Below are 26,596 nucleotides of genomic sequence, written 5' to 3'. Positions count from 1 at the left end.
GATAAATGTGTTTCGTATCTTCTGGGAGAAAGTTTCGGTAGTTATACTAACATGACAGAGCCATCTTTGCCAAGAGACAAATTTTATCTGATAAAAAATGCGAATTTCAATAGTCAAGAAGTATTTTCTGTCTGGTTTCATATACCTTACAGGGGCGGATCTAGCATTTTAAATGGGTGATGCGAAATTTTTTTATTGACGTCCCCCCCCCCCCCGCAACTTCTCTAGGGTTTAAGTATAGTCAATATAAAAAGTGGAGAAACATTAAAAGGCGTAGCGAGGGTGGGGCGGACACGCCCCAGGCAGCTTTTTTTACGAGTGGCGTCGCTGTTTATATCATTGAATAGTAACTAAATTTTGTATTGCTTTTGCAGTATCCATTTTTAGCAGAAATTTTTACAAATGTTGCCTTGGCTATTTTGTTCATAAATTAGACATGTAATTTTAAGCTTTAGTATCTTCTTGCTTTGGTATAAAACGATCCATTTCAGTATTTTCAGAAGACTGACTATGTGGCTGAACTGGACTCTTATTATTTAAAACTTTCAATTCTTCAGCCAACTGGTTTTTATATTTGCGAATATTTGGCAAATGTCTAGCCTTAATTGCATTTGAGACTAAAATATTCATTTTTTTTTTAAACTTTAGTTTACAAGCAAAGTTCAACGACGAAAAATACGAGCGAAGAACGTTTATAAGGTGGCATATTAGAATTTTGTAAAATTTGAACGATTTGTAGCAACTGATGCAATTGTTCTAAACTTTCTACAAATTTGATTGGTTATAAATAACATTTCTTATCTTTTTTGTAAAGTTTTTTGCGGAAGTTTTGAAGCAACTGATGCAATTGTTATTTTATTAAATAGTGATTGGTTTAAACTGTTTTTTAACCAATCATTAATGATTTAGAGTACAATTGCATCAGTTGCTACAAAGTGATCGGAAAAATTTGTAAAAAAGTACAAATATGATTGGTTAAAACGTACTTTTTTTTTTTTAAACCAATCACATTTGTATTTAATGAAGAACAATTGCATCAGTTGCTCCAAAACGCAGGAATTTTGTATAAGTAACGAATAAGTAACTATAGAGATAAAATAAAATCGAGTTTAAATGAATTTTTTTCGAGTTTAAAACAAGTATTTTATTTTTTGTGAATACCAGATTCCAATTTCTACTTTTACTTTTTATTAAGAAAAAAAAGTGAAAAAGAGATACACTTAAATTTAGCGTTGAATAAAGACTGATGCATGCGCATCATTCGCGACACCTTGGATCCGCCCCTGCCTTAGCTCCAAAAACTAAAGAAACTAAACTTTTGAAACCAGCTTTTTCTACTATACTAACAGGTTGGTTATCAGTGCATTTCATTTCAGCGATAAGACTTACTAATAAGGAGGTGCTAATTTTTAATACCTCCTTACTAAAAAATCTTACTCTTTATTTATACTTGAAATGCTTTTTTTTCTTAGCAACGGTCTTTGGGCTTAAATGAAAATTCATTACAATGTTATTAACAAAGGCAAGTCTAGTATTACATCTCTCATACATGGGTCCAATCTTATTAATTCTCCCAGGGATAAAGCGAAACTATTTACAACAAACTTTTCATCTGGAAAAGAAAAACGGTGTTCTAGCAACGTGGCAGAATAAACCTTTACGCAAAATTTGTACTAAGTACGAGTGAGTGGAGGTTTACTCCTCCCTTAAAGCAGTGGAGCTGGATTAAAGTAATTAAAAAACAATATTTACGTAATTTATTCATAACTAAAACTTTTTTTAAACACTATATTGTTTATTTCATACTTTTCAATGATGTCTCGAAATAATTGGCGTGTTTATAAAAGAATTTTCAAAAAGTTAAAAATATTTATTTTTGCACAGAAAAAATGAATATATTTAACACTGACACCCGTGCTAATATCCGGTAAAAGAAGTTTAATAACCTTAATAATTTGTCTCAACGCACTTAAGGTGGCTTATATAGAAAAAATACTTAATTTAAAAAAAAATTCTAATTTTTTTTAATATACCATTTAATGGAAAATATATAATTCTTTCAGAGAATATGTGCATTTTGCATAAAATACTTACTAATATTACCTTACCTAAACTTTTTTATTGGTCAATTTCATTTTTTTGCTAATAATTTCTATTTATCGGAAAACTTTTTAATTTTATTCTTTTTTTTGCAAATTCAAAATATGATATCTCGAGATTAAGAAAAGATATCTCGAGATTAAGAAAAGATATCTCGAGATTATGAAAAGATATCTCGAGATTAAGAAAAGTATTTTGGCTGAAATTTTTAGTGTATGTTCCTTAATTATTAAGATTTCAGATGTACTAAAATGATCAACTAAGAATGGTTTTATCAATTTTTATCACACAACACCTGTTTTTTCTATAAATTTTTTTGTATAAATTTGTGATTTTTTTAAGTATTCTGTCTCTTTTTTGATATTTTGATTATATTTTCATTCTTTTAGTAAAAATGAATGAAAATAATGTAATGATGCTAAAACCAAAAAGTTTTTGAATTTAAACCAAAATTAATCAAGAAACATTGTTTTGAATTTTTTCAAATTTGCCCTTTTTAACTCTAATTTTGTTGAAAGTTGCCTTAAATATAATTTATTTACAGTTTTTTTTATGAAATTTGAGTTTCATATATCATCAAAAATACAATAAAATATATATGAACCGTTGCAATTTATTTTATTAAAAATTTTTTTTTCTCTGTATGAGCCACCTTAATGCGAGTTATTATACTTTTTTGTCTCATTTGCTCTTTGTGGTTACAAACATGCAATTTTTCCGGTCTGCAACATATTATTTTTGTTTAGTTTTTAACAATATCAACAACAAAAAGCAACCCAGTGGGCACAGTACGTTTTTAAAACGTTCTTTGGACGTTTTTATTAGGTTTAAACCTTCTAAAAACGTCTAAAAAACGTTTTAAAAACGTACCGTGCCCACTGGGAGTATTTTTACCAGAAGTTAAGCCTGTTAAAAAAAAAAAGTAATATAAGCGTAAACCATGTTATAAAGTAAAAAAAAAACTATATATAAAGTAAAAAAAAAAACATTGAAAAGATCAAGATCTTTTATGTTTTTTTTTGCTTTATATATAACTTTTAGATACCTAAAATTGATAATTAAAATAAAGTGGATTAAGAAATTATATAAAACATATAAATATCTTCATTGTATATTTTTTTAATCCACTTTATTTTATAAATCAATTTTTACATCTTTTCATATTGTCATATATATGTTGTTACATATTGACTCATTATAATATAATAATTACAATATAATATAATAATTACCATATATTATATTGTCAATTTATTGTTAAATTTATTTTTTTTAAGTTACACTATACATAATATTTCGACATTAATATAAATTTCTTATAACATAATTATATATTGGTTTTTACCGAATTTATTTATTATAACTTTATGTTATAATATTATTATAATAACTATATTATATTAATATAGCGCCACTATTAATAATAGTAAAACAAAAGCCAATAGCTTAAATGACTATTTATAGTATTTTAATAAAAATAATACCTTAAAAATTTATATGATATAGGACGACAAAGAAAGTTGAGGAAGAGTTCGTATCAAGTGAACTCTTCAAGTCTTTGTCGGTTCGAGTAGCAGTACTATTGCACCTTCTAGCATCGTGTGCAGTTCATGTCCGCTTTCTCTATGCTATCTCTCTAACATGAATTATTCTATCTTTCACACTAATATTCCTTCGTTCTTCCCAAACTCACTTTGCTCTTGGTCCGTTGAGCAGTACCACAATACCATTTATAGGAAACATTGAAACAGCGAATCTATCGGAGAAAAAGCTTATTTCGCAGCTGCTGTTGAGAAAAAGCTTTTTCTCAACAGCAGCTACTCACTCAAACCATCTTGAGTGCAATATGGAACAGCAGATGCCATAATATGTTTAGCAAAATAAAAATTTACCTAATGACAGTGATCAGAGTAATAATCAGGAACATTAGAAATATTATTACTTTAAAATATAATTATCATGCTCGTAGAAACACCGCGGACTTTATCTGTCAACTTTTTTGTATCAAGAACGTTTTTTGTCAAGTAGAGAAGGGAAGCTAAAACTAAATATATGAGCTAAAATAAAACAACGGCTTGAAGTAAGAACTGCATTTTTAGTAAAGACTTCCTCCTCTCTGCCAATATTTTTCTTTTCTTTTTTACGACAAAATTATTGTTATTTATAAGAGAATCACTACCAGCCCTTATTTTATGATATGTAATTTCAACTTATAAGTGTTACCTGTAGCGTTCGTAACGTAGTGCCTGTGAAAAAGTCCTGTAATATTTTATTTCCTTTAAAAAAAGTTTTTTTCGTTAAAAAAAAATCTTAACTAATTTTCAACATCTTCTTCTTAAACTTTATCTAAATTCTCAATTTCTTTCCGCACAACGTCTCAGAAAAAAAATATATATATTCACAAATATAATACTAAAAAAAACACACAAAAAACATCAAATATATATATATATATATATATATATATATATATATATATATATATATATAAACAGTTGTAAAACTTCTATATTGTAAAACCTTTATTTATTTATTAACTTGAGATATAATTTTATAAAATTGTAAATATTTATTGTTTTATAAAAAATAAAAAAACTTATTTATCAGAAATACTTTTAAGGTTTTACTCCTGCAAAAGAAGATCAAGTACTGAAATAGTTTTCTCTTCTATTTTGAATTTATTAAATATATATTAAGCATATATGTTTTCTTTTTTTTTTTTTTATGTAGTTAGTAAGGTGCTCCCAGAAGTCCTTACGGTCTTATTATAGAGCACCGGGAAGAGCCAAAAAAACGCTAATTAGATAAAACTTTATTAGAGTAAACAAAAAATAAGTAATAGTTATAATTAGAGATGTCATTCTTCCTAAAATAGCCATGTGCACTACAACCGGCAAATAATAAAAAGTTTTTAGTCAATTTAGTCGTAATCGTTAACAACACTAGCAACATTATTTCAACGATGAGATTCGGTTGAGATGTATGGTTGAAAACTAACGATCTAAAAATCAACGTAAGTTCAACGTTAAAAACAAACGTTGAAAACTTGAACGTTATTTTAATGTTTATTTTAAGTTACTTTTTAACATTAATGCTTTGTAATAGCAATTAAAAATTTACCAATTCAGATGTAACTCATTTCAAACACATGTTAACATCAGGTAAAGGAAGAACATCGTAAATCGGGGCTATTTAAAATAAATATTTAAAATATTTGAGCAGCCGTGGCGCAGCGGTAGTGCACTAGCTCCAGGATCCGTGGTTCAAACCCCACCTCTGGGCAAGTTTTGCGACATCGTTCAGAAAGGAGGCGTGAACTTCCAATTAAATGCTCATCCGCGGAGCTCTGTGATAAGACCGTAAGGACTTCTTGGGGCACCTAAATATATATATATATATATATATATATATATATATATATATATATATATATATATATATATATATATATATATATATATATATATTATTGAAGATAACGTGTTTCACAGTAAAATACAATCGCAAAAATCATTTATTTCGAATAGAACTAAGTTCGAGCTGCACTTTTGTTAAAGATTTGAAAATTTAAACTTTATAATTAAGGAGGTAGCTCATTTTTTGCCTTTCCAAATGTCCCCGGGGCTATTTGGAAACGCAAAACTATATGAATTATTTTTCACCCAAATATCAATACTGTGCGAGTTTTGGTAACAATTTTTTACAATATCAGTTTCATCAATGCAACATACTTTCTTTAAAGGTTTCTTTAAAGGTTTTCTGAGCTTCTATAAAGACTTAAGCAATACTAATGAATAATGATAATCTTACTCTTTTATTTGGGGTGCAAAAAATTGTTTGGACCAGCTATATAGAACCAGCCTAATTTCCTAAAATGTCAAAGGAAGCAGTTATATTTTTTTATGTTTTTCTAATACAAAGTGTGATTTTCTCCTTCGAACTGTCAGCAGATATTTATAAACAATATTTTTTTAATTTGAAAAACTTACTTGACAAACTTTACACCTGAGCAATAAATAAAGGAAAAATATTTTAAAGACCGTTTAATAAAAATATATAACAATCTGACAAATTAAATTTGACATTAGATTTAAAATATAACATAATATTTCATAAAATATTTTGAAATTTATACAGAGGGGGATACTTTGAAAATATATTAAAGTTGGAAATTTTAACCCAATAGCTTTTTTTAATTTTAAAGTGAAAATTTTGGATTTTTGTGCTATATATATATATATATATATATATATATATATATATATATATATATATATATATATATATATATATATATATATATATATATATATATATATATATATATATATATATATATATATATATATATATATATACAGTACCGGCTCTAGGCACAGGCAAGAGAGGCAGCTGCCTCGAGCGGCACTTTCCTTGGTCGGTATTTTATTTAAAATATAACATAATATTTCATAAAATATTTTGAAATTTATACAGAGGGGGATACTTTGAAAATATATTAAAGTTGGAAATTTTAACCCAATAGCTTTTTTTAATTTTAAAGTGAAAATTTTGGATTTTTGTGCTATATATATATATATATATATATATATATATATATATATATATATATATATATATATATATATATATATATATATATATATATATATATATACAGTACCGGCTCTAGGCACAGGCAAGAGAGGCAGCTGCCTCGAGCGGCACTTTCCTTGGTCGGTATTTTGAGTTTTGATTATATATTTTCTGACATCCATAGATAAAAATGTTAGGAAAGAAAGAAGTCTGGTAATTTCTACAGAAAGCAAAAAGAAAAACGAAGAGAAGAGAATGAACAAATGTCTGAATCTTTAAGCAATTTTTTTAATAACACCAAAAGCAAGCCAACAACAACTATGAGAGATCCTTGTAATAATAGTGTTGGTGATGAAATCCATGAAATTCAAGATGGAATAACAAGTTCAAACTTGGAAGTGAAAAATGAGCTGAAAGGTGAAAAATCTAAATTGGAGATTTACAAAACAATTGATGCATCACAACAACGATTTCTCTGTGCAGAGATAGAGCGTTGGCAGTTAGTTCTGGAAAGATTATTTGAAATAGTGACATTTTTAGGAGAACAATGTCTTGCCTTTCGTTGAAATTCTGATGTTTTACATGAGAAAAGTAATGGAAAATTCCTAAAACTAGTTGAACTGCTAGCACAGTTTGATGCAGTTATGGCAGATCATGTTCACTGAATAAAGAATGAGGAGATTAACACCCATTACTTGGGGAAAAATATAAAAAATGAACTCATTCAAATAATTTCAAAACGAATTCGTGAAGAAATTTTGTCAAAATTGAAAATGGCAAAATATTTTTCCATTATAGTGGATTGTACCCAAGATGTGAGTAAACAAGGAACAAATGTCAATTGTGCTACGTTTTGTTAAGATGGAAAGTGCTGAAGTTAAGGTCTGTGAACATTTCATCGATTTCATACCTGTAGAGCAGACAACTGGTGCAGCACTCACAGATGTTATTCTACAAATGTTGACTCAAACTGGGATTCCAATTGAAGATATGCGTGGACAGGGCTACGACAACGGTGCGAATATGAGAGGACATCAGTCAGGAGTGCAGAAAAGAATATTGGAAAAGAACAGCAGAGCCTTTTTTGTACCACGTCATGCTCATTAATTAAATTTAGTCGTTAATGATGCTGCAAAATCATCTAGAGAGGCTGTGGCTTATTTTGGAATTGTGCAAGCCATTTATAACTTTCTTAGTGGATTATCTCGTAGATGGACAGCTTTGAAAAATCATCTTGGAAAAAAAATCTTTCCAAAACCTTTGAGTGCAACAAGATGGGAAAGCAGGATTGAAGCTGTGCAACCTTTTCGATACTGTGTTGGAGAAATCTTTGATGCACTTTTTCAAATCAGCCAGGACATTTCTTATGATTCATCTTTACGTCATGAAGCAGAGATATTAGCTCAAAAGATGAAAAACTTTAAATTTTGTTGCTGTACTGTGATAAGGTTCAGTACTTTGAACCAAGTAAACTTAGCAAGCAAATTTATTCAGAATATTGAAACTGACATTTCTGAAGCCAAACAAACTTTGAACAAAACTGTTAACTTCTTAAAGTTATATCGCTCAGATGAAGCTTTTGAAAAAGTTATTTTTTGATGCAGAATTAATTGCAGCTGAATTAGATTTGGAGCCATCATTTTCATTTGAAGTTTCTATTAGACCAAGGTTTAAAAGACAAATGCTTTCTTATGAAACTCGAGATGATCCCATTATAAATCCAAAAGATAGATTTAAAATAGAATGTTTTAATTGCATTTTGGATATTGCTATAAATTCGATTGAAGAAAGATTTAACCAGTTAAATGAACACTGTGATGCTTTTCAATTCCTGTACGATATTGCAAATATTAAAAAAGATTTTTCAAAGAAAAGTCTTAGAGAAAAATGTTTAAATCTTCAAAAAATATTAGGCACAGATACTTCTGCAGATATTGATGGCATGGAATTATTAGATGAATTGCTTACATTGTCTGAATTAATTGAACCAAAAACGTCACCATTAAAAGTACTAGAGTTTATTTTAAGAAACAATAATTTCGCTCCAAATGTTTCCATTACTTTACGAATTCTGTTAACACAGCCAGTATCAGTTGCATCTGGAGAGCGTAGTTTTTCAAGACTGAAATTAGTTAAAGATTACTTAAAATCATCTATGTCGCAAAATCGTTTGACAGGTCTTTCTTTAATTTCCATAGAAAGTGATATGGCTAAAAAATTATATTTTACTGAATTATTGAAGGCTTTTGCATCTGAAAAGAGTAGGAAAGTAAATTTCTTTCACTAAGTCATGTTAAAATATGCCCATTTTGTATGTATTTTGCTTACTTTTTGTGTTTGTACTGTTTCGATTTAATGATTTGCAAATATACGATTTTATACGTCACTCATAGTTTTACTTTAAGGTATTTTTTTTTATATATTGGTGCTTTTTAGTTAGGTCGGCAAACTGGGATCTTGCCTCGGGCGGCATTGTACATATATAAATATATATATATCTATATATATATATATATATAAATATATATATATATATATAAATATATATAAATATATATATATATATATATATATATATATATATATATATATATATATATATATATATATATATATATATATATATATATATATATATATATATACAAATACTGAAAAAGTTGCATAAATGTGATAAAATATCTAATTAAGGTCTTTTATCGTAAACGTTCCGAACTCACTTTGGCGCTTATCATGTGCAGCAGTAAATTGCTCAGCTACTTCTATTAAAGGTAGACTATCGACAATATCAACGTATGTGTTTAGCACTGACAAGAAATTATATCTTTTTTGAGCTATTGTTGATCTGAGTCACGTTTTGAATTCTCTGCATTGAAAAAGAGTATTATAATGTAGCCGATGTAGCTTCTTGTTAACAATTTGGAGAATGATCCAAATATTCTGGATAATTGGGCAGTTTTCATTATCCGTATTCTGCAATGTCTTGCATATATCTTGAAATTCAATTGGCATAGAATTTTGAAAAATAGTCGGTATGAGATGAAGCTGATTTTTTATTTGGTTCCGATTGAAATATCCATGGAAGTTGGATTCTAAAACCTTAAGTTCCTTTGATAGATCCGTCTTATAATTGGCTTTCAAAGACAGCTCTTTAACGTTCATAAACTTTTTAAATGTAGGTTGTTCAAATCGATCTTCTATTGCATTAAAAATTGTGATAAGTGCTTCGAAGTATACTGGCTTAAAATAATAATTGGCTGTTTCTGGGTAATAAGCATTTCTTTTTTGTTTTTCGTAACCAATGACGTATCAAAAAATGGAATAATTAAACTTTTTTAATTTCCACGGCAAGGTAGGTTTTCCAATTGATTTGATTGAATTTGTTGCTTTCTTAACCACCGCAAAAAACAAAAAGTCGTCATCATTTCACATATTATTTATTGTATCAATCACTAAACATGCAGATTCTATTCCACTGGTTGCCGACATCTATGTCAATTGAAGGGAGTTTGACAAGCTATTAATTATGGCGTACAACTTATAAGAGAGATCGATGCCTAAAAAGAAGTAAAAGAACTCGATCTGACTCTTGCAACCAACGGTTCTTGCTTTTGTCTCTTGGTCAAGTTTTTTCCTTCATACATTCGTCCCAAAGTTGCAAGAGTGATTTGTTATTATCGATGACTCTCTTAATACATTCTGCCAGAACGGTCCATCTTATTGTGAAAAGTTTCTTCAGCTTTTTGAATGGTTCAGAGCCTTATTCTATCTTAATGTTGTCATTAATGTTTTCAAGCAAGTGTTCTTGTTTCAGTGAAAAACTTTACAAGATATCTTTCAAAATGTCATATTTTGTAGTCAGCGACTTCACTGTTAAACTAAAAGAATGTCCTTGACAGTGCATAGCAGCAGCTTTTAGCTGCTTAGCAAGATTTTGAGCTAATACTCAAGATTTCTTCCCCATAATACTAGATGCACCATCATAGGTTTGACCCCTGCAATTATTTAAACTTAAGCTAATTCCAATAAGAATATCTTTGAATAACAAGTACAATATTATCGCTTTTAACACTTTTTAACTGGTTAAGTCCTATTAACTCTTTAAAAGGCTTTAAATTTTTATCTACTGTTCGAATACAAAACGATAGCTGTTCTTTATTGCTCACGTTAGAACCTTTATGGGCAATAATGGAAAAAAATTTCTCAGCGCTCTCGGATAGTTTTTAACTTTTCTTGAAATGTTAGAGTAGATAATATATCTAAAATCTTATTTTGCACCTCGTCATGTGTATACTTGTAATCAATCTTTCCATCAAGATGGTCTACAATATTTTTTGTTGTTTCTTCCAAGCAGGTGCAATAGTTCAATAAAATTGTCATTTCCACCATAACCTTACAAAGCTATTTTCTTGTCGTCCGAGGTAACATTGGAATTGAATGAGTTCTAAAAATTTTGTTCTATAGGTCTCCTATTGGAAATTTGCTTATCCATGAAGTCCATAATATCTTGACATTGGACAACGTTAAGCTAATAAAACGAGGCTGTTTTGTGGCATGTCAAATCTTGGTGAATCTGAAAACATTTTGAAGTTTTTTTCCATGAAAAGAAACCTTTGGTAATATAAGCATTCTTTATTTCTCTGATCTTTTAGGCTTCCCTTTTTTTGAATAACACAATAATAAAGGAAGACAATGTCAGTTCTAAATAAAATGCAATCATTTTAACAAAGAATTAGAGTAAAAACCTTGAAAATAGCAGTTTTTGATTAGCTTGGATTCTTTTTTTTGACAGACAAACCAAAAATGTATGTATTTACTTTTCATCATGATGCAACCATGGAAAATCTTTTAACCAATTTTGCTGGCATGAACGATCTCAACCTTCAATTTTTGACATTAAAACATATAGTTTGGCTGTATGAAAAAATTGATTTTCGGTGTGCATAGTTTCTTCTTGTTGATCTTTATTTAAAAAAGAAGGCTTTTCAGGTAGTTCACTAAACACATTTAAATGAGGAGACTTTTCAGGTAGTTCGCGAATTGTTGCTTCGCTGCGCGCATTTATGCGCGGAGGGTTTTTGGGTAGTTCGCTGATTATTTTTTCACTGAACGCACATGGTACACATGGCTTCCGAATAAAAATTTTGAATATCAATAAAACATTTATTGATTTTTAAAACTTTGTTAGTGATTTACCATTCATTTATTATAGAAGGTACCTATGGTATTTATACTCTAACACTTTGTCTAATCTATTTTAGTTTCTCTTTACACTATTATTTTTTTATAGTCTTCATTCAATTGAATAGCATAATATACTTGAAAACTAATATAGGTCCAAAAATAAATTTGTATTTCATGCAAAATTCAAAGAAGCTTTACTTAACTTTACATTACCTTCTGAAACAAACAATTAGTGTAGGATGGGGCATATTTTTTAGTATTTATTAAAATTAAAGTTTACTAGAACTGTTAAACTAGTTAAAGAGGCTTCAACATCGACACAAATGACCGTTTTGCTTAAGACAAAGAAATAGTCACGCAATTTTTTAAGAGATTCTAAACATTTTGTTGCATTTTGCAATGAGCTCTGTGCATTTTAAAAGTCGTTGTTGGCTGATTCATTGCACTCTACCTCTAGTAACACAAGTAAAGCATCAGGTTCTTCTTCGTTCTTCTACTGGATCATCATGTAAAAAAATCCGTTATCTACAATAAATAGTGAACCTTTGTGTTCACCAGGCCAAATAGTAAAGTTACAAGGTAGACAAAAGTCAAGAGAGTGTCTTTACTAACCCTAAAGAAAATAAAGTTAAAAAATAGGTTTTCTCATATGTCTTCAAAGTTAACTAGTTCTTCCAAAGAATATCAAAATAAGCAAGCTTTAGTAAAAGCTAAAATAAAGACCATGCCATATCAATTAGAAGTTTTAAGGCAAAGCGTCAAAAGAAAAAAAAGTATTATAGAAACTTTAACAGCAAAAGTTAAAGACTTTAAAAAAATTGCATACACGTTATTAAAGTAGACGTATTTGTAACTTTATAGTTACAAGAAAGGTTAAAAAAAATAAAAGAACAAGAAAAATTAAGATAAATAAACGTCGAGCATAATAATTTCATTAGGAAAAATAAAATAGCATAAGCTTGTTTAGAAAATAAAATGACACAGATTAAAAAGGACTATGTTTCCAATTCAGCTACATTAGAAGATAGGTAGTCTTATGCATTAAAATAATGATAATTTATTGAAAGTTGTTGTCTAATGTCCCAACAAGTAATATTCTATTCTTATTTTAAAAAATTGCACAACATTTTGGTATTGACATTTTGCATATTCCCCAGCGTATTACTGATGAGCAAATGGCTTGTGAGCTCGGAAGTATATCTGAACTGCAAGCAGCATAATAAGCTTTTAGTAATAAAAATCTGACTCTTGGCTTTGATGCAACAACACAATAAGGTGTCCTTTATAACAGCATTCACTTGACGTCAAAGAATAAATGTAAACTAATTGCTTTGGACCAATTACTTAGAGATACATCTGAGTAATCTCAATTACTTAGATGTACATCTGGTTATTAAAAACACATATGTAATGCAGCGAAACATATCTAATTCATTCAGATTATCACTCTTTTCCCTTTGATGAATGTCGTAAGCACATTATTTCAAACACAACGAGACAGAGTTGCAGTGGACCATCTTACTATAACCAAAGTTTGTACAGCCTGGATTAAGAGTTTGAATGAGCTGGCCTGTCATTTATTCCTATTTAACACAATCACTATTTCATGTTGTTCAGCATTGCAGCCTCTGGAAAAAGAAACTTTCCAATTGTTTGGATATGATTACATGACAGTTAAAATTGTGTTAGCGATGGAGAAAATGAGGTTTAAAGATAAGAAAGATGATCCAGAAGGATTTGTCGAGAAACTGCCACGTTTAATTCCAAGACATTGTGGCAATCGCCTACACATTATTTTTCGCACTTGTTTTATCTTTATAAAACATTACAATGCTTTTAAGGACTTTCTGACTAACGGAACAGTAAAATGTGGCACTTTTCAAACAGTTTTGCAATCAGAATTATAAATTTTTCAAAAAACATTTTGGACGGCTCTGGTTTACATTCTTGTCGCGTCTATCGTTAAAAATGAATAATATTTAGTTTCAGTAAGAAAAAATTTCAGAAGAAATGAAAACTCTGGCGCATCTTCTAATGTGACAAAATATTTTTTTATGTTAATTTGTATTACTTTTAATAATAGCTTTTTTAATATTTTTAAAAAACCATTAAAAAAAAAAAATGGTGCATTTAAACATCACACCCACATCCAACTTTATTGAAAGATTAACCTCTTATTGTAGTTATATAGTTATTATAAATAGTTAGTAGAGGTTTGGAATTAAATTATAAATTAAATTATATTACTTTTGCATATAAAAGTTACCAATTTTATAAATAAATGGTTTTATGAATTAAAATTCCAGTTTACGAACGGTATTGACGATGGTTCGGTAACATGATTCAACCCATTATTCTTTGCGAACTCAAATAAACTATTATAAAAAAACTATTGCACATTTTTTTTTTAGTTTTAATTGAATAAATATATCATTAAGTTGATAATATAATTACATAAAATTAAATAAGTATAATTCAAAAATTCAAAAGAGTTTTTTTTTCACTCTGAAATTGTAAAATTTAGAAAAGAAAAACTTAAAACTTTAAAAATTGTAAAAAATCATTTTTTTAATTAGGAACTACTAACCTATTTCCATAAAAAAATATTTAAAAAGTTAAAATTGAAAAAATCCTATTTCCGCCTAGTGACGCATAGTAACTTGGTGGAAGTAGAGCAGAGAAATGTGACAAATTTATTAACACACTTTTATAGTCTAGTCAAGATTGGTTTGTCAGCTAACTCTAACCACTCGGTTGTATTCAATACATAATATTGCCGTGATTTCATCAATTTATTTGTGATATGAATACTTCATTAATTTGTGATTTGTGTGTATTTTTACTGTACTTTTTTTAATAAGTTAATATATATATATATATATATATATATCTATATATATATATATATATATATATATATATATATATATATATATATATACATATATATATATATATATATATATATATATATATATATATATATATATATATATATATATATATATATATATATATATATATATATATATTTATAGTTTGTGTTATGTGTGTATATGTGTGATGTATCTTTATCCAAAAGGGTCGCTATCATAGACAATAATGAAACAAAGTAGATATGGATCATTAATGAGTTTTTTTTTCCCACTATAGATCACTTAATGTTTACATTCGCTTGTGAACAAATTGAAGTATATTAATACTTGTAAAATGTACGAATACCTTACTTTAAAGATGTTTTTATTTAGATGCAGTTACCCGATGTTTTAAAATAAAAAAATACAATACACGAAGATATATTGCAGACTGTTTTAAGTTTGCACCGTATCGATAAAATGGGGAAAAACGCGCAACAAATCAAAATAAGAGTCTGATAACAGAAGACGATAAAGATACAGATAAACTTGAAATTGATGATAAAGATAACGAGGGTATGATTTTATCAAGACCTTTTTAAAAATGTTTTTTTCTTTTAAAAATGTTTAAATTATTTTTTTTGGTTTAACTTGCTTTCACTTATAATTAAGTTACCTGCATTAACAATATGACAATGGGGCAGATCAAATAACTTTAATTTTGTATAATTTTTTGTTTTAAAAATGTATAAATTATTTTTTTGGCTTTAATTGCTTTCAATTATAGTTTAGTTACCAGTGTTAACAATATGACAATGGGGCACATCATTTGTAAAACTATATTAGCAGATAATACATAATATAAATCAACTATTAATAATAATAATAATAAGTGAAAGCTGTAACAACTGAGAAACAAATGATGTACAATAAAATAAAATATTGTGCTATGACAATTATTTTAATTTTATAAATATTGTTTTTATTGTTGTTTTTTTACTCATAACAACACTATATTGTACATAAAATAAATGTTTTGCATTCACACAAATTTTGATTCACACAAAGCAGCTGTGTTTTTAAGGTTCATAAACTCGCATAAAAGTTCATTGAATCAACGCTAAATTAACGTTAATCTAACGCTGATTTTTGGTTTGCTTTAACGTTGATCTAAAGTTTGGTTTCGACGTAGATTTGCGTTTCCATTTTAACCAAAAATCAACCATTTTTTAACCTAAAAATTTTTTTACTTTCGGAAGACTCTATTCGTGCGTGCGAATAGAATCTTCCGAAAGTAAAACCAAATTATGTCATTTGCACAACTTTTTTTTTAGATAAGTAATTATTGCTACTATGGCCTACAGTATTGTAGTTCACTAAAGTGTAGTAGCCCGCCAAAAAAGTTTGATGTGGGCCTCATGCATCCAACTCATGATATTTATACCACTTAGGTGGTAGCCACATATGCCCCAAATTTGGTTATAATACTTAAATTATATATGATCTCAAATCTACGCAAACCCATAAATCCAGTGTCGTATCAAATTTTTGTGTCGGCAGGCCATGGTTCTAAAACTTTAACATAATTAGCGTTAATTATTTTACCTAAAATTAGAATAATAAACACAGGTTGTTATTTTTGTTGAGCAAAAAAAACAATTTTTATATAAAGACACCAGCAACATAAATTCTCAATCAGTATTATAACGTTCAAGTTTTTGTCTTAATTTTTCAAGATTAATTACATTTTGTGTTTTAATGATTCATCACAGTTGTGTAATACACAGCTGTGATACAAAAAATAACAAGTTTGATATCCAGACTATTGATGTCATAATATGATGAACGTTTCTTGGAAATGAGTAAATATTTAACTCTTCAGTTTTTGTCTTAACTATGATGCGCATCGTCCCATTTAAAAAAAATCAAATCAAAAGTAGCTCATAAAGCAGTTTAATTTTTAACATCATTGTTTTAAAAACAACTATTCATGTAAGTAATTTTAATTATTAAAAGAAATGTTTAAAAACATTATTTATTACCATATGATAACTTTTTTTGTATAAAAATAATAAATTCAAACTTTAAGAATAAAACATTTTGATCATTTCAATAAAATAAACAGTTTTAAGAAACTACTAATATTAAAATGATTTCTTTATTTTTTAGACCATTTTAGGTGCAGAAACCAGACTAGAATGAGGTCTATCGTATGTTTTATTTTTGTATCTATTTTTTTGGTTGCTTTAATGCCTTCCGATACACAAGCTGGAACTTTATTAGGTTAAAAATTTACTTTTTTAACTGGTAACATCAGTTTATAAAAAGTTAATTTTTCCAACACTGTATAATTACTAAAAACCATATTGTTCTAATATTGTTAAGAAAATGTTTTTCAAAAAATACAGTTTGTAAATAAATGATTTATTTCATCCAACTGACCTATTTTGTCAAAATGAAAGTGGATGAAAGTTTTAACTAAACTAGTTTGATCAGTACTATAATAGCTAAAAATAAATAAACAGTAATAGTTATCTTGTCTTAAATTTATCTAAGCTTTCTCCTAAACTAGAAAAATTTGGGGGTTAGAAAACTTCTAGTTTTAACCCACAAGTTTTTAAATTTTAATCTACAAGTTGACTACTTTGTATTAACACTCAGTGGTAGCAGAAAACTTTTCATATTTTGTGTTATACTATTAATCAACTTGTTTGATCATAACATAAATAAAAATGCTCGATGTAAACGAGAAAGTGGTAATAACGTTCAAACAAGAAAACGATATTAACTTAGGAACGAGGAAACAGTAATAACGTATGAACGAGGAAACGATAATAATAAATCTTGATAGTATTATAAGAATAAGTATTCTTATCATATCGTCATGCATAATTTATTAAAACTACTCATATATTTATTAATTGAATAGGTTGCTGGGAAACTTGGAGCCGATGCACGAAATGGAGTCAACGTGGAACAGGTATCTTGTGGAAAAACTGCAATAATCGTTGTAAAGAGCTCGGACATGGTTATGGTTTGTGTGAAAAAAGGCGATCAAAATGCCGTTTTTCTAAAAATGCATGGGCTTGCATCTGTTACTAAATTCTATTAACCACATCAAAAATTTGAATATAACGTAACATTTTTATCAAAACGTAATTTTAGTATAGAAAAACTTTTTCATAATCTTTATAAAAAATTACTCATTTGTAAAATTGTAATTGATTTCTTTAGTTTTATAATTGTCGCAAACTAAGTGAGTTTTCTTCAAAAGTGTTTTTCGGACTTTTTCTTTTAAATTAATACTTTTTAATCAAAAAAAATAATAATAATAAATTTTAGGCAATTGTACTTACAATAATTGGATTTAGAGATCACACTAGTTTTGGCATTCAAGTTCTTAAACTTGAATGCCAAAATAGACAACACACTAGTAAAAAAAAAAAAAAAAAAAAAAAAAAAAAAAAAAAAAAAAATAACATATATATATATATACCCTTTGCAAAATACAATTGAGCAAATATATCGGTCTTTTTTATAAACGCAAAGGGTAAAGCAAAAGCAAGATCATTGTTCAATAAACTAAATTCATCATGCTTTAAAGCATATGAAGATATATTTTGAAGAATATTTTGGTTTTTTAATTGATTTTTTGCAATAGTAAAATAAGGTTTTCCAGATAGTTTTTCCTGCAGATAAAATGAAAAAAAAATTATTAAAACAAAAAGAAAACCATTGGATACATTTACTTTTTTTACTTTTTTTAAAACAACAGTTTTGAAAAATATTTAAAGCATGCACCTTAGTGTGTTCTATATGATAAAATAACATTGGATTTAAAAACTTTTTGAGTAAAAGATATTTTTAGGGGTGCCTAAAGACTCTTGAACATTTAATGGGTTTCTGGTATCATTTAATAAAAAAGTTTTTTAAAAATATGTCTTGTTTGTTTTTAAAAAATATGTCTTGTTTGGTTTCTTGTTTGGTCTCACATGAAGCAAAATATAAAAATTGTACAAAAATTTCAAAAATTATTTTATAAAAATAAAATTTTCGTTTTAGATTTTACTGAATAGCAATTAAAACTTTTTAACTAAAAATAAAAAAGGGCATTTTCACATTTTTTGATTTTTATAAGTCTTTGTTATATTCACTGAAATAAAATTTTTTTTATAAATTATCACTTCTTTTATTTTTCTCTCATTCATATTTGGTAAACTACTAAAACAATGGATGGTCAAATACTGAAAAAAAAGCAAAAACTTTTAGACGGTCAATTACTAACATAAATTTACGCTTTAAAAAGAACAATGAAGTGATAGTACTTTGAAAATATTTCATAACAGTATGCTAGAAGATATAATGGTACGTTGTTCGGATTATTTAGGCTATGTAATTTGCAAAAAATGTTAAAGATAAGACATTCTTTTTTCTTTAAAAAGGTCAATTACTGATACTGATGATCATATGAATTTGTTATTTCAATACAAAATATTAGGATATCAAAGTAAGTAGGATATCATAGTAAGTAGGATATCATAGTAAGTAGGATATCATAGTAAGTAGGATATCATAGTAAGTAGGATATCATAGTAAGTAGGATATCGTAGTAAGTAGGATATCATAGTAAGTAGGATATCATAATAACCTTTTTAAAGATTTTTTTTTTAATCAAGATTACGTAAGTAGTTATTTTTAAAATACATTTTTAAAAGAAATTCAAAATGCTTTATATATAGCTATTATTGATTTTTTTTTTGATGCAATGTGCGTCATAGTTAAGATGAAAATTTATATACTAAATATTTATTCAATTAAAAAAAAAATGTTGGTCTAACTATGACATCAATAGTTTGAATATCATTTTTTTTATTTTTGTTTTTGGCTTATCACAGTTGTATAATGATTCCTAAAAAAATGCGACAGAAACTAGAATGTAATAATACTGATTGATCGAGTTAAGTTATTTTTATATAATGTTTGTTGCTGATATTTTTATATAATGTTTGTTTTTATTGCACAATAACAATGACACTCTGTGTTTGTTGTTTTTATTTAGACACACTCGATTTATGGGTTGACGTAGACGTGGACCATCTATGGTTATGGTATTTATAACATTTAAGTGGTAAAATTATTTTAGTCAGACGTGGGTCAAATGTGACCACTATCTAAGTGGTATAAATACAATGGCCTCACAAAACCCACAAGGACACATCGAACCATTTTGGCGGGCTACTTTACTAAACTGCACTAAATTAATATAAAAAACAATTGGGCTAAAATATATTTGTTTTATATTAATATACTCCCCCAGTTCACGTATTGCACATTTTAAGTTTTAGTAAAAAGTAACTAAATGCAAACATTTTAAAAAAATGCTTTTTTAAATACCTTAACCCTGACCATGACGTAGCCCGATGTGTACATGTTATCTGGTATATATGTATATATATATATATATATATATATATATATATATATATATATATATATATATATATATATATATATATATATATATACATATATATACATTAGTAAAAACACTTATTTAGATTTTTTTTCAACAAATTGTTTCACTCACCAGTAGGTTCATATATATATATATATACATGTATATGTATATATATATATATATATATATATATATATATATATATATATATATATATATATATATATTTATATATATATATATAATGTATATATATGTATATATATGTATATATATGTATTTATATATGTATATATATGTATTTATATATGTATATATATGTATATATATATATATATATATATATATATACATATATATATATATATATACATATTATATATATATATATATATATATATATATATATATATATATGTATATATATATATATACATATATATATATATATATATATATATATATATATATATATATATATATATATATATATATATGTATGTATATATATACATATATATATATATATACATATATATATATGTATATATGTATATATATATATATATATATATATATATATATATATATATATATATATATATATATATATATGGATATAGATATAGATATAGATATAGATATAGATATAGATATAGATATAGATATAGATATAGATATAGATATAGATATAGATATAGATATAGATAGATATATACATTAATATATACTTATATATACATACCCGTTGTATTCTTCTACATGTGGAGCAGCTATTTTTAATCATAACCATTTCTTTCATTGCTAAAACTATTATCGTTTCAACTCTTATACATTTTATGATCTGAACCATTTCTTTCAACAGCAATAAAGTTACAAAAGTGTAAAATAACTATATCTGAGTATTCTTATAAACTTTTTTAGTTTTATTGCTTTTTACTTTTTATTCTTTATTACTCCCTGAACTATTTAACGATTGCTAATCTAAATTTTGGTTATCTACCTGTTGGAAAATGGCAGCTGAGGTCCTAATTTTAAATAACTCTAGATAACACTAGAGCAGCTATATCTAACATATCTGTTTTTGTTGTAAGATTGAAGAAAAAAGAAGAGTTTTTTTATAAATTTGTCAAGTTTTGGGCCCTAGTGTAATTGATAAACAAGAGCTGCTGTAGCTGGTTTAGAAGATGGTTGTAAAAGCTGTGTTGTTAGCATTGAAGTTGAAGACGTTGATTGATTAGCCGTTTTTTAACTAATTCATTTTGATTGTCAGCACAATCATTTGTCTTTCTATATTCCAAATATCAAAAATAAAAATGCATTATCCAATTTCTAAATTCAAAGCTTATAGTGTAAGGATTATTTTGATATACAATGTTAAATAGCATTGGTTAACGGTTTATGTAAATTGATTAACGAGAATAGAAGCATTTATAATAAAATATTTTTGAACCTTTTGATATCATGGAAAATTAAATTTGCAGAAAAAGGAAAAATTGCAAACTTGACTACTTAATTGGAAATATTATAAAGTTAAATTAAAAGTGTTATTCTGATAATTGATTTATGATCAAATTATGCGAAAATACTTTTTATAATTTATTTTCAGGTCTGTATAATTGCCTACTAGGCAATTAATATGAGAACAAAGGAGACAGAAATCAAACCCAGCAAATCTCATTTGAAACATTCAAGCAACTTCGAATAAATCTTCATCTTTCAAACAGAAGAACTAGAAAACTGATTTCTACTCCTAACAAGGCCACAGGAAAGAGGGTTGTCCAGTCAGAAGTGACGAAGTTAGTGTCAGATCTTGAATTAACTGTGAAAAATTATTACTTAGTGTTCAATTAATTAGTGTTCAGTCCATTCAATTTGAAGTTGGGGATAAAAAGGTTGATAGGAACCTGGTTTTTGTAAAAAATTCTTCAGATTTTGTTATGAACATTATAAGTGAGAGAGCATTAAATCCTTATAACACTATTGTACGAGTTTCAATTGATGGATGTGGAGGTTCATTGAAAATATGTGTTAACATCTTTGATGCAGATGAAATTAAAGTAAACAGTAATAATATAATAAACAGAAGTAAACGTCGAGGATCTGACGAATATATTGGGTCTGGTGTGCAATGTATACAGTTTATTGCTATTGCTGAAGATGTTCCTGAAACATATCAGAATAAAAAACAAATTTTAGATATTATCCAGCTAGACAGCCTGGGTTTTCCTATTGCATGGGATTTAAAAATGTCTAACATGATTATGGGTTTATCTGGGCATGGTGGCATCCATGCATGTTTATATTGTGAAAGTGAGAAGACTATAAATGCAGGAACTCTAAGAACGTTTGGAAGCTTTGATCTTCATCTTTCAGAGTTTCATGCAGCAGGAGAAAAAAAAAGAAACAGCACAGCTGTATAAAAATGTTATACGAAAAAGGCTTATTCATCTTGATGAAGATCCAGAAGTTAAAGTGATAAACAAAATTCCTCCATCATCGTTACATATATTTATGGGTTTTATTAATGTTCTCAGCGACCTAGTTTTTACTCTCTGGCCAAACTGTAATCAGTGTTTGTCTGGAAAATACTTTCTCAGACATGGCTATCATGGAGGAGGGTTTGATGGAGTGAACTGTAACAAGATATTAAGTAATCTTCAAGATCTAGAAGAGGCATTCCTAAATGATTGTCGATAGTAATACCTATTATTACATGTTTCAAAGGTTTAAAGTGTGTCGTGGATGACTGTTTCTGTGATTTCCTTAGTCCCAATGTCAAGCATTCTATTGCTAGATTGAAAGACTCATATAATTACCTAATAGAGTTTTCAAAAGGCTATAATTACACCTTACCCATAACATGGAAGGTCCACATCATGTTAGCGCATATTGTTCCTTTTTGTGAAGAAAATCAATGTGATCTAGCCAGATTTGTAGAACAAACTGGAGAAGCTATTCACTCTAAGTTTAAACCAACTTGGGCAAGATACAAAAGAAATGTAAGTCACAAAGACCACGAAGAGAGCTTGCATAAGGCAGTTTCAGACTTCTCATCAAGACGAAGATAGTAACTGAAAGACAATATTAATTAAATTTATAAATACTATGCAGTAACTTAATTAAATAAAGATCTGTAAAAGTATTTAGCTTTATATAATTTTCTATAAAATTTGTGTTCTGCCTACAAATGACCGAGAGGCCAGATTTAGGTTCACTAAAATCAATGTTAAAAAAATAAAGACAAAAGATATATAAATTTAGCATAAAGTTATTAAAAAAATAAAGTATATTTTGGTGAATAAAGTCATCATATATTATCATTATTATTCGAAAGAGTCATACAATGCCTCATTAAATACGAGTAACGGTACATTGCATGCAAAATTCTTGCATGCAAGGATTGCAGTGCATGCTTTTTTATGGGGAAGATGGAAGGGAGAGGGATGTAAACAAAAAATTTAAATATATTTCTATATTTTATGCTAGATTTATATTTTATATAAAAAATTTAGCAATTGGAGGGTCAAGGCCTCTCTGCCCTCTTATTATTAATATTTTCAATAGGATTTTGGACCCCCCCCCAGTCTAAAAATGCACCCTTAGATTTTTAAAATGTTTAATTTTTAATATTTTAATAAATATCTATTTGATGGCATATTTTTTTTTAAGTAGGATAAAATTAAACCTGAGGGTCGATTTATGACACAGTGCACTATGGTTTTATCAATTAAGACTTATCAGACACCTTATATAACAGTGCCGTGGTTATTAGATCCAAGCACCCCCTCCTTCTAAAGGGCCCCAAAATTCTTAACAATTTTTCCGATAGATAATACTAAATTAAAAAAAAACCTTACATTTGTTAAAGGGCCCCTAAATTTGCAAATGAGCCCCCTAGGGGGGAAGGCACAGCTCTGCTTATATATATATATATATATATATATATATATATATATATATATATATATATATATATATACTCACACAGGGTGTAACCCAGGAATAAATTTGATTCAGCGTTTTGAAGAAATTGGGAATTTGTCAAAATATTCCTAATTTCACCACTCCCTCCTCCCCCACCCCTTCCCAACCCCGCTGATATATATATATATATATATATATATATATATATATATATATATATATATATATATATATATATATCCCAGCGAACATCGACAGACGGGTACCGTATGGTTTTTAACAGGGCTTACGGGAACGGGATTTAGAAGGGTTTGTGTTCTGGTTTCCAGACGGGTCCCGTACGGTTGAAAAATTAAGCAAAAATAGTGATATGAGCCGCATCTGGTGATTATAAGGGTTAAGAAAACTGGGATTTTCACGGGTTTCCCATTTGAAACCCATCTGGTGAAAATAATTTGCGGAAAAATCTATGCAATCATACCATTATCGCCATTTGCAATTTACCTTATACAAAAAAGTTCTTACAATATAACGCATAAATTATAGTTATAATCGTTTTCTCGTTTTATGTTTTTTATGAAGCTCTATATAAAAAGTTGTTATAACTATTTTTATTTTTTATATATAAATTTTTCTCTTTTTACTTTTAAGTTACGAGAAAATTTTACAAAGCTTTACATGCAATTACAACAATAACTACTTTAAAGAATTCATTAACATTTACGTTTATGAAAAGTAACGCCACAAGGAAATGCATATAAAATTATAAAGTTGACGTGTGGGTTTTCATTATTGTCTTACTTCCTTGTGGCATAAACTCTTAGAATCATGAATGGTTTTTGAAGACCATTGAACGTTTTTCTTTAAAACCAAAAGTGCAATTTAGTCGTATTTTATTCCTATATAAAGGAGATTACGGAGTATGGATTTTTTCTATTTTCTTTTACATTTTGTAGCAGAGTAACTTACTGTGTAATTGCTGCACTGTGTTACTGAGTAAGATGTTATATGCAATTGTTGCATTTGATGAAGAAAACAATTCAGATTACCTACCACTAATTTAGTTAGTAAATGCTATTAGTGAAAATGTGTTATCAATAATTTCTCTAGAAAGTCTACAGATTTTTATTGGCCTTGCTGGACAAATATGAAAAAAATAGACCCAGCTAAATCAATGTCAAGAATCTGAGGTTGGAGGGCTTAGGTTTTCAGGAAGAATTTTGTCAACTGCAGGTAGTGTATATAATATTCTCAAAGATAGTAAAGTAATAATTTTGATAATTTTTTATAAATTTATTTAAGCATTTAATCATAATTATTGATATCATTATAATTTCAAAATGAAATTTTGATACATCAATAACTATCATAAGTTCTTTTTAAAATTTAGACAGAATCTGAAACAAAACAAAAAAAATTATGCAGATATGCATAAGATACCTCAAATGTTGATGAAGTTTATCAGAACAAAAAAAATTGGTATATAAAGATACATAATTTTAATTTAACATACAAAAGATGTTTATGTTAGTGTTACTTTGCTTATGTTAGTGTTACTGGCTTAAAACTTGTACATTTATGAATTATTAAAATTTCAAAAAAAAAAAATTTTGATAATTAGCCAATCCTTTAGAGATAATCGAGAAAAGCCTTTTAAGAAAAGTTAGTAAGATAATGTTTTAATATTAAAATTTAAATAATTGTTAACTATTATAATGTCAGGTTCCAACTAAATATTTGTCATTTATACATCCAAAAAAAATTTATATATATATATATATATATATATATATATATATATATATATATATATATATATATATATATATATATATATATATATATATATATATATGAAATATCAAAGTAAATATCAAAAAAATATATGATATGAAATATCAAAGGGAATAGATAAATATTTAGACTTAGCTAGAGTCAGAATTAAGTGACCTCTATGTATATATAGAGAATTCAAAGAGAATTGAAAATCTGTCCGACTTAGTAAAAGTCTGACTTATCCAGGGTTTTACTTAATGGGGTATATATATATATATATATATATATATATATATATATATATATATATATATATATATATATATATATATATATATATATATATATATATATATATATATATATATGTACAGGGTGAGGCAAAATTAACTCCCCTATTTGGTTTGCTCACAATTTTGAAATAAATGAAAGATTTTTGTTTTTAATTATCACCAGTAACAGTTGTTGTTTGTCCATTTTCGTCTTCAAAAAAATAAGATCCAATGACATTTTTGGCATGAATAGCGCACCAAACTGTTATTTTTTGTGGATGCAATAATGTTTCATGAATGATTTGTGGGCTTTCACTTCCCCAAAATCAAGAATTTTGTTTATTGACATAACCACTGAGATAAAAATGTGCTTCGTCACTCATCATTTTTTCACTAAAATTATAAATTTATCTCGCAAGATTCAAAATGACATGACTGTACTTCAAACG

The 26,596-nt window shown here is 27.3% G+C and overlaps 1 protein-coding gene across 1 annotated transcript; it reads left to right on the top strand.

The window, feature by feature from the left end:
- The first annotated feature begins 7,536 nt into the window (after nt 1-7,536).
- On the top strand, nt 7,537-20,896 carry LOC136074310 (uncharacterized). Its single transcript, XM_065786616.1, has 6 exons — nt 7,537-7,690; nt 7,793-8,142; nt 8,246-8,944; nt 17,644-17,694; nt 18,057-18,147; nt 20,850-20,896. The coding sequence occupies exons 1-6, from the start codon at nt 7,537-7,539 to the stop codon at nt 20,894-20,896; spliced, it is 1,392 nt and encodes a 463-aa protein (XP_065642688.1).
- The last annotated feature ends 5,700 nt before the right edge of the window (nt 20,897-26,596 follow it).

The sequence above is a fragment of the Hydra vulgaris genome, chromosome 01 (genome assembly GCF_038396675.1).
Source record: "Hydra vulgaris chromosome 01, alternate assembly HydraT2T_AEP".
Classification (NCBI taxonomy): Eukaryota; Metazoa; Cnidaria; class Hydrozoa; order Anthoathecata; family Hydridae; genus Hydra; species Hydra vulgaris.
This window is presented reverse-complemented; position numbering and strand designations above follow the sequence as displayed.